Source organism: Salmo salar, chromosome ssa01 (assembly GCF_905237065.1).
Source record: "Salmo salar chromosome ssa01, Ssal_v3.1, whole genome shotgun sequence".
Taxonomy (NCBI): Eukaryota; Metazoa; Chordata; class Actinopteri; order Salmoniformes; family Salmonidae; genus Salmo; species Salmo salar.
In genome coordinates, this window is record NC_059442.1 from 135,363,326 (window position 1) to 135,383,219 (window position 19,894).

A 19,894-nucleotide genomic window follows, 5' to 3' on the forward strand; every position below is an offset into this window, starting at 1 on the left:
TCAGTACTTTTATAATTTCTGCATTTCCTGCACTCAATTGCAGTGGTGGAAAAAGTACCCAATTGTCATACTTGAGTAATAGTAAAGATACATTAATGTGAAAGTCACCCAGTAAAATACTAATTGAATAAAAGCACGTGGTTTTAAATATACTTAAGTATCAAAAGTAAAAATAAAAAAAATCACTTCAAATTCCTTATATTAAAGCAAACCAGATGGCACCACTTGCTTGTTTTTTTATTTACGGATAGCCAGGGGCACACTCCAACATAATTTATAAACAAAGCATGTGTGTTTAGTGAGTCCTCCAGATCAGAGGCAGTAGATCACCAGGGATGTTCTCATGATAAGTGCGTGAATTGGACCATTTTCCTGTCCTGCTAAGCATTCAAAATGTAACTACTAATTTTAGGTGTCAGGGAAAATGTATGGAGTAAAAAGTACAGTATTTTCTTTAGGAATGTAGTGAAGTAAAACTTGTTTTTATTTGACAACTTAAGTAGTGCTTCAAAGTATTTTTATTAAGTACTTTACACCACTGCTCAATTGAGAAGTTCCACACTGCCACGTAGGGCTGCACAATATGGGCAAATAATCTAGGGCTTATTTTTAACCAAATGTTGCAATTGCGATTTGACTTGAATTTGAGCAAAACTGTTGGAATCATGGAAATATGACTATTCTAATTATATAGTTAGAATATAATAGTGGCCACTTTGAATATAGTGTTGTTTGAGATGACAACGAATTAAAATGCCAGAGGGAGTTATTGTGACAGGGTAAGAACTAAAGTGCCGATAAGTGTTTCCTAAGGGACACTATAAGCTTTGGCTATATTGCAGGTTCTCTCAGCTACTTCATGTGGCTGACATATTTTTGCTTGTCATATTCCTTTGCTTTAGAAGATACTGTTGCAAACATGCCGATTTAAGTCTACACCGTCACTGGTATTATCCGGCTGTATTAGCTAGCTACGTTTGCTCTTACTCAGTACATTTATTTGCTAGCTAGCTATTAGCATTAGCGTCTCAAGATTTAGGGCAACTTGCTAAGACAAACTAATGTAAGAAACAAACTAATAGTGTCATTATAGAATGCTAGTGGATTTATAATAAGAAGCAAAGTGAAAACAGCATTGTCGTCATCAACATTGTTACATGTGCTGCATTGACCATGCAGACTGAACGAAAGTGTCTCGTGGTTGAGGCACATCAAACGCGCTCCTTGAGTGACAGGGAGTGTGGCTAGGTCTGTGTGGAAAGTGGCACGGAGAGAAAGAGCGGAGAGAGATGACTCAAGTAGCGAAGTAAACTATAAAAATTGACATTACACCTGGCGTATCACATTTAACAAACCAAACATTCAAATACCGGTATAGAAGGCAAAGTAAAAACCCTAACCGGTCCCTGCATCAATACCGGTATGTCATAAAATACCGTATACCGCCCAGCCCTACCCACAGATATCAACCCATCTTTGCCTACTCTCCCACCCGTGTTAGTGGCTATCCTCAACATCCATTACCTCTGGTCACTGGCCTGGTGTCTTATCTGCCTTGAACCTGGATTACTCCTCTACCACTTAAGCACTGCCTCCATTGGTTCATCTCAGTCAATAGGCAGGTTTCCATTGACCCAGGTTTATTCGACAAAAGCAAAATGTCACACCATTGCGACGTGTAATGGAACCGGCAGCTATAGGAGACATGTTCTAAAGACGTCAACATTTTTATCCGTTTGACAGGGGTAGCTTTTTGTCAAACTTGCAGAAAATGAAGTTGGAAACAGTGTTTCTCAAATAAATTGTATTTTTAAGGTACGCTGGGCATGTGACATAATCATCACTCCACATTTAATTCAAAATGCCTACTGCTTGCTAAATCTATTTCAGCCATAATAATATTTCTTTGCAAGACAAGGAATTTCCTGACTTTCAAGAAAGCCTGAATTGCTTTGCCTTGCTTTTCTGGTTGGCTGAATGCAAGTTTCATCATCCAATTATTTAAAGATCTACAGGAGTGCAAGTTTCACCATGGCGATACCTTGGTAGGCTACCTGAGACATGAAACAGATAGGTGGGAGTTCACCTAAATGGATACACTTCATTTTTTTAGACATTCTAGTTTTTTTGTTGCAAAAAAGTGTTTATTTCTTTTGTGTGATGGCATTACATCCAGCTGTTTTTATCTACACAACACAGTTAAGTGGAAATGCACCATAGCAGGCAATTGCATCCATTTTCTATGACAACTTTGTAAATGTCGACAAAAAAGAAAAACTCTGGACAAATGAATGGAAACATAGCTTCTGACTGTCAGCATTCAGTCAACACATTCACACAAGCTTTGTGTCCTATAAAATTATTCCCCAGCAGTACTGCTATTTTGTCTGACCTCTGAACTTACATAAATGACTAACGCCATCACATTATCCCCCACCGCTCCCCCCTTTTCCAGAACCCCCCCCCATATGTACCTTCAGGTAGGCCATGGTGAGCAGAGGCAGCAAGGTGAAGGGTACCAGGTAGAGCAGGGCAGGCTGAGCCGCGCGGTGGATTCTGGAGGCCACAGTGGCAGTCAGCAGGCCTGGAAGGAGCGGCGACAGGTCAGAAACACTCATACTATGGAGTTTAAGGTAGACTACGCAATATGACATTGTGGACAGAGGGAAGCTTCCCTGTACTGCATACACAATACAACTAAATTCAAAAATCAGCCAAGAATGACACTATTGTTGTTTAATTCTCTAAGCATGAAGTCACCTCCCTTTATATTATTGCCACTAGTCTAGTTAACCAGACAACAGCACCCTCTACTGACTGGGTTCAACAAGTCAGAATGTGGTTCTCCGTTACATCAGGGCTGCCCAACTCTGTTCCTGCAGAGCTACCGTCCTGTTTGTTCCAACCCTAATCTAGCACACCCGATTCTAATAATTAAAGGTAGACTTTGGGCACAAAAAAAAAGTCCAACTCCGCCTCTTTCTCAATTTTCAAACAGAAATGGGGTGTGCCTTTGGTGATTCATCGTTGTGTTACTCTGGTCATGCGCACCGTGACCGACGTAGCTAGTTTGCTAGCTAAGCTAGCCAGTAACTCCTCCAGTATGTCATGACGTCATTTCACAGGATTTGTTTTTGGACAGAAGCTGTAGAGATCAGTAACAAATGGCACTTCTGTAGCCAAATATCTTATTCATCTTTGTTTTTCAGCATTAAAATGACCTGGTATGATGGTGAAATGATAAGTTATACAGTTTTAAAGACGTTATTTCTGCGCCCAAAGTCGACCTTTACCTTGGTTAATAAGCTGAATCAGGTTAGTTACCTACTGGGGTTGGAGAGAAAACCTACTGGAGGGTAAGCTCTCCAGGGACAGATTTGGGCAGCCTTGTGCTACACGACGGTTCCTCCCGTCTCCATCTCTCACCCTGTCCTTACCCACAAAGTATCCTATGAGAGTGCAGTGGAAGTAGGAGACGCGCCCCATGCGTCCAGGCGTGCCTGGTCCCCCCGCCTCCCCGCTGGCCTGCTTCTTGTAGTTGTCGTAGCGCAGCACGAAGCACAGCAGCAGCCCGGGCATCACGATGTCCCCAATCCCCAGCATGGAGAAGTGACTGCCTGTGGAACTGGAGGGAGAGAGGGATGAGATATAGGGAGGAAAAACACAGACAACCAAAACACGGTGAATGGCAGGTTGCAAAGAGGGTAATAAGGAGACAGCAGGAGGGGACAAAGCAGGACAGAGTGGGAGGAAATGCAAGCTTGAGTTTCAGAGCTCATAAGAACAGCTGTAGTGAATGCAGTTGGAGGTTTAAACATAGATCCACTCCCCACGGTGAGGCTGTGGTACCTGGGGAAGACCAGTTTGCCCGGCAGGGACAATCGGGGGACGTCGCGGCCCATCCCAGGGCCCAGGTGGAGCTTCCTGGAGAGCACGTCTAAGGGGTTGTCAGCTGGCTGGGTGGCCACCTTCACCATCACGTTGCTGTTGAAGATGTAGGCCGAGAAGAACACCTGCAGGGCAGACAGAGGAGTCATCTCCGGTGGCTCAAGCGATCCTTGGAAAATAGCCATGTTTGTAGTTCTGTCTGACATGTAGTCTAACCACGATAAAGGTGATAGAGATGGCATTTTAGGCTCCACCATAGTGTACAGCGGAGAAACGGCTACTGTCCTGTTAGTCGGATATTTCCACGCCATCTATGGTGTGCTGCTCTGTCCACCTCAAGAAACATAAGAGACCTGGAACAGCGGCACTCGCTGTACCTTACGTCTTCACACGTTTAGTAAGCTGCTTTGACAGTGGCTGAATCTCAAACTGAACATTTGGCCCCTAAGCCCTTTATTGGAGTGGCCCTTGTGTTCGATAGTGATCGCTCAAGTCTGCAGGTTTTGGGCAAAATTAGAATTGAGATGATAAGCACTCAATGTCACAACTGCCATAATTTGAAATCCAGTTGCAAGCAGAGTCCCCTGCGACTTGTCTTGTAGCATGACTCGATATGAAACATGGGCAGACACGCATACTCTGATAGACGGTGAGGAAGCTGTAAAAACTCTGTAGCTACTCATGCACAAAATATGTGGCAGTATATTGGTCGCAAGTGACTTCATGAGCCAATTTAGCTGGTTGCAGCCTGTCTGATGTTAGCTAGAGTCACTAACAAACAGGGTTGGAATGGAATTCAAACTAATGTTATGCAAGGATTTTAGCACCACTGCACAAGTAAACAGTGTGTAGTTCGGATGGGACATATTCACGATAGATGGACAGCTTGCTGATGAAGTTGTTGACCTATACTTAGCATTCCATACTTCGTCATTTACCAAAGCACCAATCGCTATACTGTAATTGAGTCAGCTGAGCCCTGTGGGCGCGATACTGCACTGACTCGGAGAAGGACAGTTGCTGCTTCATTAAAACTTGTTCGTTGTGATAAAATAATGTTCCTTAGTGTTGCACTAGCTGGTAAGCTTTGACATGGCCTGACTGGCCCAGGCTTAGCAAGAGAATAGACAGGTTTTCGTGCACATTTTCAAATGTCAGAAATACTGCGTCTTCAAGCACTGAACTCCTTAGCTAGATTTAAAATTGTGTGACTAAGACCTTGGCAAAAACGGCAGAAATAGTAATTATGTTGTTATTAGGTAACGTGCTGAGATTCATGGGAAGGAATTGCTGCCGAGGGCACTGAGTCAGCAGCGGATGCCACTCGATAAAGAGGTTTCCGAAGGGTTCAGTGGAGGTCTTGACGGCTCGACAAACTAGAGTTTGAGATGGACTCGATTGGCTCGTGAACGCACACGGTGTGTGATCGAGTGCTCAAAGTATTCAGTTTGAGATTCAGCCATGGTCTACAGCTGGGGTCCTTTGTGTCTGATGACTCATGTCCCTGCCTGTGTTTTAGTGGTTGTATTTGGGTCAGCTGGGTGGAGGGAGGGATGGGAGCAGCCATCTTACCCAGAACACGTCATAGATAAGCAGCCCTGATAGCAGCAGGCAAGACACCTTCAGACTGGGTAGCCGTACAAAGGCTATCATGGCCACACACAGCCCCATGGCCAGAGCTGAGGAGAGAGAGAGAGAATATCAGACTAATAAACACACAGCGCTGAGAGAAGGAGAAGAGAGAGACACAGCGCTGAGAGAGACCGGAATACCAGACGAACACACAGCTCAAAAAACTTGTAATGGAGCTGAGAGACATGAGATTAGAGAGAAACTAAAGGCAAACCTTACAATGGCAAGACAACGCCCCCTACCACACACAAACACAAGACAGTCATGACACACTGACATACCGTCCATGAGCAGCCAGTGTCCAGTGAGCACCCAGATCAGCACCAGCATGACAGAGAGGGAGAAGGAGAGGAGCTCGGCCAGAGTGAAGCGCCCACAGCAACCAAACGAGATCCTACAGGGGGGCAGAGAGAGAGAAATGGTTTATACACACTGGTCAAAACACAATCACTTCTCACTGGAAAATACATCACCTCTAAACGCAAGTCGATATGTACGGGGTCAAAAGTGTAGATACAGCCAATTTGAGTCAATGACCTCAACACACCCACACACAGGGGTTCAGGTTGAAGAATTCCGATTAAGCTGGAATATTTGAAGGCCAGATGCTTCGCATTGTCAAACATAAAAAGGGGAATTAAAGACTTCACATTATTGGTTGTAGGCCATGGCAGCCTCTCAGCTTCCTTACTTGTTTTGTGGTGAGCAGGGTCTGGTCAAGTACTGGCACATTGGCAACAGGAGGAACGCAAACGCAATTGTCGCAAGAACTGAAGAGGAACAACATAGAGGAAGATCAATAAGAGAACGAGAAAGAAATAGCAGCCAGACAGTTTGTTGTTTCGTTCCATTGGTTTCAGTCAGTTTAGCAGAGTCAATCATTGTCATCATAACAATTAGTTGGGCGGTAGGTATCCAGATTGTCATACAGCCTCTGTACCCTAAAGGGGTATATAGTATTACTGAATGTGGACACTAGGGGCACTATTTAATAAAAACATTTGAATGTTTCTGCTGTAACCAAGACGCTTGATCTTGACATCTAGCCATTTAGCTAGCAAGTTAGCAAACCAAATGCATAGCTGGAGCCCTGAGCTGGCAATAATTTGACACATCTTAGACTTAACTTAGTTATAAGAAGTGGCATAGCCGCCCCCCCCCGAAAACGATATTGAAAACCATACCGTCGGTATTTCGAAATATACCATTTATACCGTATACCGGGGTATTGCCCAAGCCTAATAAGAATTATGCAGAGAAAATGTTTCTGTTAAATCAATGCACCATATGACCCCATCAATATAACATCATGCTCTTATGGAATATATACACGTCAGCTTGCCTTTAAGATGGGCAAGAAACTGCTCTGTGACATTAAGGCGCCTGTATGTGGCGTGTGACGGGTCAGGTACCTGCGGTGCAAATGGTGAAGACCACCTGGACAGAGTCGAAGAAGAAGAACATGACGAGCAGAGACACGGAGGCTCCTATGGGCAGGAACAGAGCCTGTGTGGAGTCTATGGTCTGAATACCTACAACACACAATACATGCACAAGTGAGAATGCTCAAACACACAGGGATTGAGAAAGACAAGTCACAGGCAGAGACAGGCACACACATTTCTGCATGTGCTGCATCTACAGCCTGTGTAACAGCAAACCAACCAACCACAAAATATACGGAATCCACGGTATGACGACTTCCAACTTATAAAAAAAAAAAACACACACGCCCTGTATGTCTTATGTCTCACCAAATATGTGAGACTCACTGTTGTTTGTGTTGCCATTGTTGAAGGCCCCATTCGGGACAGGGTTACCATCCTTATCTTTTTCCTGGTTCTCACAGTCCATGTTTAATGATCTGCACAGGGAGAGATGGAGGGAAAGGTGGAGAGGTTGACTATCTGAAATAAAATCAAGCTTCTCACATTGCTATTCTGTCAAAGACTTGTTTTACAGTGACTGGATAGCTCATAGGCGCTCAATGTAATGGAAGTAACATGATAAAGATGAGACCCACAGTGACCAGTGTTGGCCCATCTGTGATGGAAGAGGGTTGGACAGGGTAGACTGACCTGAAGCTGCCATAGACTATGAGGAGGATGGAGATGAGGAAGGTGGACACCTGGCTGGAGTCGACCAGGGAGTACGCCCTATAGACAGAGAGAGAGAAAGATTTTAGATTCCATTTCCTCCACAGACTAGGTTTAAGTGTGGCCCGAAGGGCTGTTCTTATGCACGTCGCAACGCGGAGTGCCTGGATACAGCCCTTTGCCGTGGTATATTGGCAATATACCACAAACATCCGAGGTGCCTTGTTGCTATTATAAAAATTGGTTACCAACTTAATTAGAGCAGTAAAAATAAAACAGGTCTGATATACCAAAGCATTCAGGGCTCAACCCACCCAGTATAATAGAGTAACCCATACTATACCTTCAGTGTTGCATACAGTGAGGGAAAAAAGTATTTGATCCCCTGCTGATTTTGTACGTTTGCCCACTGACAAAGAAATGATCAGTCTATAATTTTAATGGTAGGTTTATTTCAACAGTGAGAGACAGAATAACAAAAATCCAGAAAAACGCATGTCAAAAATTGATTTGCATTTTAATGAGGGAAATAAGTATTTGACCCCCTCTCAAATCAGAAAGATTTCTGGCTGCCAGGTGTCTTTTATACAGGTAACAAACTGAGATTAGGAGCACACTTAACCTGTTGGGGATAGGGGGCAGTATTTGCACGGCCGGATAAAAAACGTACCCGATTTAATCTGGTTACTACTCCTGCCCAGTAACTAGAATATGCATAATGATTTGGATAGAAAACACCCTAAAGTTTCTAAAACTGTTTGAATGGTGTCTGAGTATAACAGAACTCATTTGGCAGGCCAAAACCTGAGAAGATTCCAAACAGGAAGCGCTCTGACTATTTCTTGGCCTTCTTGATCATCTCTATCCAAAACAGGGGATCTCTGGCATAACGTGACATTTTCTAACGCTCCCATAGGCTCTCAGAAGGCGCCAGAAAGTTGAATGATGACTTTGCAGGCCATGGCTGAAAATCAGTAGCGCATTTGGATAGTGGTCGATCTGAGAACAATGAGACTGCGGCGCTCGTGCACAAGCCGACTCCATGTTTACTTTCTCTCTTTGAACGAAAACAACGACTCCCGGTCGGAATATTATCGCTTTTTTACGAGAAAAATCGCATAAAAATTGATTTTAAACAGCGTTTGACATGCTTCGAAGTACGGTAATGGAATATTTAGAATTTTTTGTCACAAAACGCGCCGGGCGCGTCACCCTTCGGATAGTGTCTTGAACGCACAACAAAACGCCGCTATTCGGATATAACTATGGATTATTTGGAACCAAACCAACATTTGTTATTGAAGTAGAAGTCATGGGAGTGCATTCTGACGAAGAACAGCAAAGGTAATCCAATTTTTCTTATAGTAAATCTGAGTTTGGTGAGTACCACACTTGGTGGGTGTCAAAATAGCTAGCCTGTGATGGCCGGGCTATCTACTCAGAATATTGCAAAATGTGCCTTCACCGAAAAGCTATTTTAAAATTGGACATAGCGATTGCATAAAGGAGTTCTGTATCTATAATTCTTAAAATAATTGTTATGTTTTTTGTGAACGTTTATCGTGAGTAATTTAGTAAATTCACCGGAAGTGTTCGGTGGGAATGCTAGTCACATGCTAATGTAAAAAGCTGTTTTTTTAATATAAATATGAACTTGATTGAACAAAACATGCATGTATTGTATAATATAATGTCCTAGGAGTGTCATCTGATGAAGATCATCAAAGGTTAGTGCTGCATTTAGCTGTGGTTTTGGTTTTTGTGACATATGCTAGCTTGAAAAATGGGTGTCTGATTATTTCTGTCTGGGTACTCTGCTGACATAATCTAATGTTTTGCTTTCGTTGTAAAGTCTTTTTGAAATCGGACAGTGTGGTAAGATTAACGAGAGTCTTGTCTTTAAAATGGTGTAAAAAATAGTCATATGTTTGAGAAATTGAAGTAATAGCATTTCTAAGGTATTTGAATATCGCGCCACGGGATTCCACTGGCTGTTGAGTAGGTGGGACGCTAGCCCATAGAGGTTAAAGGGAGTGCTCCTAATCTCAGCTTGTTACCTGTATAAAAGACCTGTCCACAGAAGCAATCAGATTCCAAATTCTCCACCATGGCCAAGACCAAAGAGCTCTCCAAGGATGTCAGGGACAAGATTGTATACCTACACAAGGCTGGAATGGGCTACAAGACCATCGCCAAGCAGCTTGGTGAGAAGGTGACAACAGTTGGTGCGATTATTCGCAAATGGAAGAAACACAAAAGAACTGTCAATCTCCCTCAGCCTGGGGCTCCATGCAAGATCTCACCTCGTGGAGTTGCAATGATCATGAGAACGGTGAGGAATCAGCCCAGAACTACACTGGAGGATCTTGTCAATGACCTCAAGGCAGCTGGGACCATAGTCACCAAGAAAACAATTGGTAACACACTACGCCGTGAAGGACTGAAATCCTACAGCGCCCACAAGGTCCCCCTGCTCAAGAAAGCACATATACATGCCCGTCTGAAGTTTGCCAATGAACATCTGAATGACTCAGAGGAACTCTGGGTGAAAGTGTTGTGGTCAGATGAGACCAAAATGGACCTCTTTGGCATCAACTCAACTCGCCGTGTTTGGAGGAGGAATGCTCAAACATGGAGGTGGAAACATTATGCTTTGGGGGTGTTTTTCTGCTAAGGGGACAGGACAACTTCACCGCATCAAAGGGACGATGGACGGGGCCATGTACCGTCAAATCTTGGGTGAGAACCTCCTTCCCTCAGCCAGGGCATTGAAAATGGGTCCCGGATGGGTATTCCAGCATGACAATGACCCAAAACACAGGGCCAAGGCAACAAAGGAGTGGCTCAAGAAGAAGCGCATTAAGGTCCTGGAGTGGCCTAGCCAGTCTCCAGACCTTAATCCCATAGAAAATCTGTGGAGGGAGGTGAAGGTTCGAGTTAACAAACGTCAGCCTCGAAACCTTAATGACTTGCAGAAGATCTGCAAAGAGGAGTGGGACAAAATCCCTCCAGAGATGTGTGCAAACCTGGTGGCCAACTACAAGAAACATCTGACCTGTGTCATTGCCAACAAGGGTTTTGCCACCAAGTACTAAGTCATGTTTTGCAGAGGGGTCAAATACTTAATTCCCTCATTAAAATGCAAATCATTTTATAACATTTTTGACATGTGTTTTTCTGGATTTTTTTGTTGTTATTCTGTCTCTCACTGTTCAAATAAACCTACCATTAAAATTATAGACTGATAATTTCTTTGTCAGTTGGCAAACGTACAAAATCAGCAGGGGATCAAATACTTTTCCCCCCCCTCACTGTATGTCAACAAAGCTTGACATTGGTCAGTTGTGTCATAAGACTATAATGAACATATTATTGAAGAGTATATTCCCATTTGGAATCCTGGTATTCATAATCCCTTTAGTCAAACCTTAAATGAAATCCCTTGACACCAAATCAATACATTTTCTTTCCTTCAGCAAGTAGAAAGGAACCTAAAAAAGGAGCGCGACATACTAGTTGCTATTCATACTCTGTGTTCCTAACAGATGTTTGTTTTTGGTTTGGAGGACTGAATGAAAGAGTCTTTGAAAAATACACAATCAAAGAGGAGAAACCGTAGCCTAACCCTTACTGGCATTAATCTAATGTATGTGTATGTTCGTCTTGTTCTAGCCACATTTATTTATGCAGTTCTTTGTGCAACAAACAAGTGAACGTACACAGATGGGGTGGGAATTACCAGGGACCTCACGATAGTACTACAATACGTAGGTGCCAAGATGTATTGCAATTTGATAAACAGACCAGTAGTGTGCGTTTCATTGAATCTTAATAGGGACACTGGCTATTCAATTGGGAAGGCTGTAGAAATAGCACAGGAAACATGTCAATGTCCCAGACAATTAAGACAGCTGACTAACAGGAAGGATGGTGGACCATCTGTGGCACGAGAGCTGCAGCACAGAGACACTTTTATGGATTTAACATTCTAAACCCACTAATCTGCAGCTTTAACCTTATCTGCCAGACATGGCCGGCTGACAACTTCTGGTTTCCTAGAGATACGCCTCGGTAGTAGCAGCTTGAGCGTGCCTAAAAAGCTCATACACAAGCTAAAAATGATCAAAAATACACAGGGTTACAAATCTGAGGAGCGCATGAATAAACAGAGAAAACACAAACAGATAGCTGTTCAAATGGGATGTAGACTGCCTACATTCATCTCAGCTTTGGGTACTGGGTCATGCTGTTGGAAGGCTGAGAGAGAGAAATCATGACCGGTCAGGTTGAGAGAGAAATCATGACCGGTCAGGTATCTGGCACAGTAAACCTTACCCTACATGTGTTACCAGCTGTAATCAAATCTGTTGGTTTACATTAAAAGGTGTGGATGGGACCGGAGGCATGACCTCAGTGTTGTATGCCCATGGCAGGCTAATTATCACTGGTAAAGTTGTAGATCAACTAATAGGTGTCCCAGAGGGGGAGAGAGTCAGTGGAAGACATGTTCCACTTCCTGAGATGAAAAATAAATAAAAAAGGTTGCACCGGCAGGGCTCTACAGTACAACCATTTTACTTGCTTTTGTGCCTAAATATTTTGCTGTGCAACTTGGAACTTGTATTTAGGAACATCAATGCACCTAGAAAAATTAAATAATTCCATCTTTAACATCTCAAATCTTTTTTCATTGTACTCCTTAACTGTATTTGTGCGCCTACATTTTTCAACCTAGGTGCACACGGTCCTTGTAAAAAGAAATTCAGCGTAGAGCACTGACAGGTTCATCTCTGGGGGGGTAAATAAGAGCATAATGGTTGCACTGTGCAACCCTGCCTTCATCGGAGAGGTGCCGGGTTTGACCCCTGACCCGTCTCATGTCCCTCTGTAGCCAGCCCTGAGAGAGAAATGTTTTCTGGCGTTAAGAGGACACACCCCCAACAGAAACAATAGTATGCGTTCTTCATAACTATGCATCCCATCGCCTGCCGTACGATAACTATGCATCCCATCGCCTGCCGTACGATAACTATGCATCCCATCGCCTGCCGTACGATAACTATGCATCCCATCGCCTGCCGTACGATAACTATGCATCCCATCGCCTGCCGTACGATAACTATGCATCCCATCGCCTGCCGTACGATAACTATGCATCCCATCGCCTGCCGTACGATAACTATGCATCCCATCGCCTGCCGTACGATAACTATGCATCCCATCGCCTGCCGTACGATAACTATGCATCCCATCGCCTGCCGTACGATAACTATGCATCCCATCGCCTGCCGCGATAACTATCATCCCATCGCCTGCCGTACGATAACTATGCATCCCATCGCCTGCCGTACGATAACTATGCATCCCATCGCCTGCCGTACGATAACTATGCATCCCATCGCCTGCCGTACGATAACTATGCATCCCATCGCCTGCCGTACGATAACTATGCATCCCATCGCCTGCCGTACGATAACTATGCATCCCATCGCCTGCCGTACGACTGCACTCCAACCCTTTAAATTACACCCCTGGATAAGTGTTAGGAAACACATGAAACGGCATCAATCATACATACTTATGAGCTGTGAAGCGTAAACTTGCAAGGTAACGCGTCAATCACTACCATAACAAATCACAGGGCAAACTAAAAGCTAATGGATTGCCCTGTTGACAAACAAACATTCTCTCAAACACGCTGGAGAGAAATGTTCCTTAGCCCATCAATGGGCCTGACTGACATCTTTTCAAACCAGGAGATGCAAAATCCACTTCTTCCATAAAATATTCAGATGCAGAGGGGATCTGCATCACCACGCACTAGAGATGACCCCATTTAGTTGACTGGACAATTGTTTGGTCGATAGGCAGTTGGTCGACCAAGATTTTTAGTCAAGCAGTCAAAAATCAATACATTATTATTATTATTTTTTTTAATGGCACACGAGACACCTGTCTGATTCAGCACCTGTCTGATTCAGCACCTGTCTGATTCAGCACCTGTCTGAGTGGACTAATCCATTGGAGGCCGCGGGGATGGCACACCAGTAGTAGGACTACATTTACAGTTCATTTCTACAATCTCTAATCTACAATGTTTGTTTGGTTACGGTAATTATGTTACTGCATTCAAAATATTATTAGTCTTACCGTTCTCATTGTAGGAGTGGACATGACATTTGCAGAGGGCACAACCAATGCTACACTTGTGAGAAACAGGTTGATTTATTTCATTCAATTTATGAGTGGTCATGCTCGGGTCCGGTGGAATTTAATTTTTTATTTTTTATTTTTTTTAAATAGGCCTACCTGATTCCTTGCGCCAATAGCGGTGTCTGTTAGTTTTCCGTGCCAGTGAGCTCCTGAGGGCCCAGAATATTTTAAACAAAGATGTAAAGTTTGCTAGCACTAGCTTCAGGTGGAACCAAGTTGATACAATGTTTCAAGTTCCTTAACCTGTTATGGCTAGGGGGCAGTATTTTCACGGCCGGATAAAAAAAAGTACCCAATTTAATCTGATTATTACTCTTGCCCAGAAACTAGAATATGCATATAATTATTAGCTTTGGATAGAAAACACTCCAAAGTTTCTAAAACTGTTTGAATGGTGTCTGTGAATATAACAGAAGTCATTTGGCAGGCCAAAACCTGAGAAGATTCTGTACAGGAAGTACCCTGTCTGACCATTTCTTGGCCTTCTTGATTATCTCTATCCAATACAGGGGATCTCTGCTGTTACGTGACACTTCCTACGGCTCCCATGGGCTCTCAGAAGGCGGCAAAAAGCTGAATGATATCGAGGCAGCCCCTGGCTGAAAAACATTAGCGCGTTTGGATAGTGGCCAGTCACAGTACTATGAGACTCAGGCTCGTGCACGAGGGGATCCCATGCTTTTATTTTCTCTTTTGTACGTAAACACGCTTTCCCGGTCAGAATATTATCGCTTTTTTACGAGAAAAAATGGCATAAAAATTGATTTTAAACAGCGGTTGACATGCTTCGAAGTACGGTAATGGAATATTTAGATTTTTTTTGGTCACGAAATGCGTCGTGCGCGTGACCCTTATTTACACTTCGGATAGTGTCTTGAACGCACGAACAAAACGCCGGTATTTGGATATAACTATGGATTATTTTGAACCAAACCAACATTTGTTATTGAAGTAGCAGTCCTGGGCGTGCATTCTGACGAAGAACACCAAAGGTAATCAAACTTTTCTAATAGTAAATCGGAGTTTGGTCAGGGCTAAACTTGGTGGGTGTCTAAATAGCTAGCCGATCTACTCAGAATATTGCAAAATGTGCTTTCACCGAAAAGCTATTTTAAAATCGGACACCTCGATTGCACAAAGGAGTTCTGTATCTATAATTCTTAAAATAATTGTTTTTTGTGAACGTTTATCGTGAGTAAATTTAGTAAATTCACCGGAGGTTTGCGGGGGGTATGCTAGTTCTGAACGTCACATGCTAATGTAAAAAGCTGTTTTTTGATATAAATATGAACTTGATTGAACAAAACATGCATGTATTGTATAACATAATGTCCTAGGTGTGTCATCTGATGAAGATCAAAGGTTAGTGCTGCATTTAGCTGTGGTTTTGTTTTTTGTGACATATGCTAGCTTGAAAAATGGGTGTCTGATTATTTCTGGCTGGGTACTCTGCTGACATAATCTAATATTTTGCTTTCGCTGTAAAGCCTTTTTGAAATCGGACAGTGTGGTTAGATAAAGGAGAGTCTTGTCTTTAAAATGCTGTAAAATAGTCATATGTTTGAAAAATTGAAGTTTTTGTATTTTTGAGGAATTTGTAATTCGCGCCACGCCTATCATTGGATATTGGAGGAGGTGTTCCGCTAGCGGAACGTCTAGATGTAAGAGGTTAAAAAAAGACAGGCTGTTTAGTCAATTTGATTTCTAGGATTTAATTATTATTTTTTTAAGTCAGGATATTGTCTACCAGCAGGCTACAAGGTTTATTTATTAGCTTTATGTAGGCTATTTTTACGTATTGGCAATAGGAGTTACTATGGGGACCCATGCCTAATCTTCTCAGTCTCCTGAGGGGGAAAGATGTTGTCATGCCCTCTTAACGACTGTCTTGGTGCATTTGGACCATGATAGTTTGTTGATGATGTGGACACCAAGGAACCTGGAGCTCTCAACCTGCTCCACTACAGCCCGTCGATGGTAATGGGGGCCTGTTCGGCCCTGCTTTTCCTGTAGTCCACGATCAGCTCCTTTGTCTTGCTCACATTGCAGGAGAGGTTGTCCTGGTACCACACAGCCAGGTCTCTGACCTCTCTATAGGCTGTCTCGTCGTTGATCAGGCCTACCACTGTTGTGTCGTCAGCAAACTTGTGGTGTTGGAGTCGTGCTTGGCCACGCAGTCGTGGGTGAACAGGGAGTACAGGAGGGGACTAAGCATGTTGAGGATCAGCGTGGCATGTGTTGTTGCCTACCCTTACCACCTGGGGGTGGCCTGTCAGGAAGTCCAGGATCCAGTTGTAGACAGAGGTGTTTAGTCCCAGAGTCCTTAGCTTAGTGATGAGCTTTGTGGGCACTATGGGGTTGAACACTGAGCTGTAGTCAATGAACAGCATTCTCACGTATGTGTTCCTTTTGTCCAGGTGGGAAAGGGCAGTGTGGAGTCCGATTGAGATTGCAGCATCTGTGGATCTGTTGGGGCGATATCCGAATTGGAGTGGGTGTAGGGTTTCCGGGATGATGGTGTTGATGTGAGGAAAATATATACAGTACCAGTCAAAAGTATGGACACACCTACTAATGCAAGGGTTTTCCATTATTTGTTACAATAGAGCTGTTCTTGCCATAATATGGACCTGGTCTAACCAAATAGAGCCATCTTCTGTATACCACCCTGACCTTGTCACAACTGATTGGCTCAAACACATTAAGGAAAGAAATTCAACAAATTAACTTTAAACAAGGAACACTTGTTCATTGAAATGCATTCCAGGTGACTACCTCATGAAGCTGGTTGAGAGAATGTCAAGAGTGTGCAAAGCTATCATCAAGGCAAAGGGTGGCTACTTTGAAGAATCTCAAATATTTGTTTTACACTTTTTGGTTAACACAATTCCATAGTTTAATGTCTTCTCTGTTATTCTACAATGTAGAAAATAGTAACAATAAAGAAACTCATTCAAGGGTTTAAGTGCCCAAACTTTTGACTGGTACTGCATATACCGTTGAAGTCAGAAGTCTACATACACCTTAGCCAAATAAACTGAGTTGAAATGTTTCACAATTCCTGACATTTAATCCTAGTAAAAAAATTCCCTGGTCTTAGGTCAGTTAGGATCACCACTTTATTTTAAGAATGTGAAATGTCAGAATAATAGTAGAGAATGATTCAGTTCAGCTTTTATTTCTTTCATCACATTCCCAGTGGGTCAGAAGTTTACATACACAATTAGTATTTGGTAGCATTGCCTTTAAATTGTTTAACTTGGGTCAAATGTTTTGGGTAGCCTTCCACAATAAGTTGGGTGAATTTTGGCCCATTCCTCCTGGCAGAGCTGGTGTAACTGAGTCAGGTTTGTAGGCATCCTTGCTCGCACACACTTTTTCAGTTCTGCCCACAAATGTTCTAATGGGATTGAGGTCAGAGTTTTGTGATGGCCACTCCAATACCTTGACTTTGTTGCTATTTTGCCACAACTTAAGAAATATGCTTGGGGTCATTGTCCATTTGGAAGACCCATTTGTGACCAAGCTTTAACTTCCTGACTGATGTCTTGAGATGTTGCTTCAATATATCCACATGATGCCATCTATTTTGTGAAGTGCACCAGTCCCTCCTGCAGCAAAGCACCTCCACAACATGATGCTGCCACCCCGTGCTTCACGGTTGGGATGGTGTTCTTTGGCTTGCAAGCCTCCCCTTTTTCCCTCCAAAAATAACAATGGTCATTATGACCAAACAGTTCTAATTTTGTTTCACCAGACCAGAGGACATTTCTCCAAAAAGTACGATCTTTGTCCCCATGTGCAGTTGCAAACTGTAGTCTGTCTTTTTTATGGCGGGTTTGGAGCAATGGCTTCTTTGCTGAGCGGTCTTTTAGGTTGTCGCTATAGGACTCGTTTTACTGTGAATATTGATACTTTTGTACCTGTTCCCTCCAGCATCTTCACAAGGTCCTTCGCTGTTTTTCTGGGATTGATTTGCACTTTTAGCACCAAAGTACGCTCCTCTCTAGGAGACAGAACACGTCTCCTTCTTGAGCGGTATGACGGCTTTGTGGTCCCATGGTGTTCATTCTTGCATACTATTGTTTGTACAGATGAACATGGTACCTTCAGCCGTTTGGAAATTGCTCCCAAGGATGAACCAGACTTGGAGGTCTACAATTGTTTTTCTGCGGTCTTGGCTGATTTCTTTTGATTTTCCCATGATGTCACGCAAAGAGGCACTGAGTTTGAAGGTAGGCCTTGAAATACATCCACAGGTACACCTCCAATTGACTCAAATTATGTCAATTAGCCTAACAGAAGCTTCTAAAGCCATGACATCATTTTCTGGAATTTTCCAAGCTGTTTAAAGGCATAGTCAACTTAGTGTATGTAAACTTCTGACCCACTGGATTGTGATAGTGAATTATAAGTGAAATAATCTTTCTGTAAACAATTGTTGGAAAAATTACTTGTGTCATGCACAAAGTAGATGTCCTAACCAACTTGCCAAAACTGTAGTTTGTTAACAAGAAATGTGTGGAGATTTTGAAAAACAAGTTTTAATGACTCCAACCTAAGTGTATGTAAACTTCCGACTTCAACTGTATATGGGAAAAAATAGACGTTTTAAAATTTCGACCAATCGATTGGTCGAAAGAACCGACGACTCTCGGTCTACTAAGATTTTTTGGGGTCGGGAAGAGCACTACTACTCACCACTTTCAAAGCGAAATACATATGGATAGAAATTAAGACGTCTTGACTGCATAAGTATTTCGACCAAGGTCTGCTTGGCGTTGGTCTAAGCAAGACTTCATGGAGGCTGCTAACATTGTGTTTTGCGGAAGTAGCCTAATGCCACAACACTCATCCAGCGCCGTGCAATCAATGAAAGGCAATAGCGAAAAAGTGCTGGTTGCATTACAATATTGATAGTCTAATCCTACTGCAGAGGTCTTATGTCTTTAGACACAGCTAGCCTACCTAACATCCAGGAGATATGGCAAGACATTCGGCTGTGCAAATATTCAATTATGTATGTTAATGTACATAAAATGTTAATTGAAAATATAAAACATACATGAGTGTGAACTTTCGTAAGGCATTCACTATAGGCCTATAGGCATAAAGAATCCTGTTAGTCTTTACTACTGGAATTGGGTTGATCCTTTGGCACCATAGTCATCCTTTCCTGGTAGAAAACCAGGCCCCGAGTTCATATAAAAAGGATTGTAGTTACTAGCCTATTCTATTCTAGAGCCCGACCGATTTATTGGTTGACCGATATATACACTTCACAAAAATATAAAAGCAATAATTTTACTGAGTTACAGTTCATAGAAGGAAATCAGCCAATTTAAATAAATTAGGCCCTAATCTATTGACTTCACATGACATGGGTGGGCCTGGGAGGGTATAGGCCTACCCACCGGGGAGCCAGACCAAGCCAAACAGAATGAGTTTAACCCAACAAAAGTGCTATATTAGAGACAGAAATACTCCTCAGCACCCCTTCCCCCGACGATCCTGCAGGCGAAGGAGTTGGATGTGGAGGTCCTGGGCTGGCGTGGTCTGCGGTTGTGAGGCCAGTTGGACATACGGACAAGTTCTCTAAAACAACGTTGGAGGCAGCTTATGGTAGAGAAATGAACATTAAATTATCTTGCAACAGCTCTGGTGGACATTCCTACAATTAGCATGCCAATTGCATGCTCCCTCAAAACTTGAGACATCTGTGTACCAAAACTGCACATTTTAGAGTGTCCTTTTATTATCCTCAGCACAAGGTGAACCAGTGTAATGATCATGCTGTTTAACTAGCTTCTTGATATGCCACACCTGTCAGGTGGATGGATCATCTTGGCAAAGGAGAAATGCTCACTAAATGCAGATGTAAACAACGCTGTGCACAAAATGAGAAATAAGCTTTTATTTTGGCTCATGAAACACAGGACCAACACTTTACATGTTGCTTTTATATTTGTGTATCTGCGTTTAATCCACTGAAAAGGACCGATACTGTCATGGCCAAAAGTTGAGAATGACAAATATTAATTTTCAGAAAGTCCGCTGCCTCAATT

General features: G+C 42.9%; 1 protein-coding gene across 4 annotated transcripts in view; it reads right to left on the reverse strand.

The window, feature by feature from the left end:
* The window catches only part of sppl3 (signal peptide peptidase 3), a 29,048-nt gene that overhangs the window by 2,791 nt on the left and 6,363 nt on the right, over positions 1-19,894 (reverse strand). Inside the window, exons 2-10 of one of the 4 annotated variants that reach the window (XM_014131576.2) lie at positions 7,599-7,676; positions 7,293-7,384; positions 6,933-7,052; positions 6,212-6,290; positions 5,802-5,917; positions 5,461-5,567; positions 3,850-4,013; positions 3,438-3,625; positions 2,475-2,584 (exon numbers count right to left, since the gene is read on the reverse strand). In XM_014131576.2, the coding sequence (XP_013987051.1) occupies positions 2,475-2,584; positions 3,438-3,625; positions 3,850-4,013; positions 5,461-5,567; positions 5,802-5,917; positions 6,212-6,290; positions 6,933-7,052; positions 7,293-7,384; positions 7,599-7,676 (1,054 nt within the window). Of the gene's footprint in view, positions 1-2,474; positions 2,585-3,437; positions 3,626-3,849; positions 4,014-5,460; positions 5,568-5,801; positions 5,918-6,211; positions 6,291-6,932; positions 7,053-7,274; positions 7,385-7,598; positions 7,677-19,894 lie in introns of all 4 variants that reach the window. The other 3 variants (XM_014131560.2, XM_014131586.2, XM_014131567.2) reach the window with 3 other exon arrangements.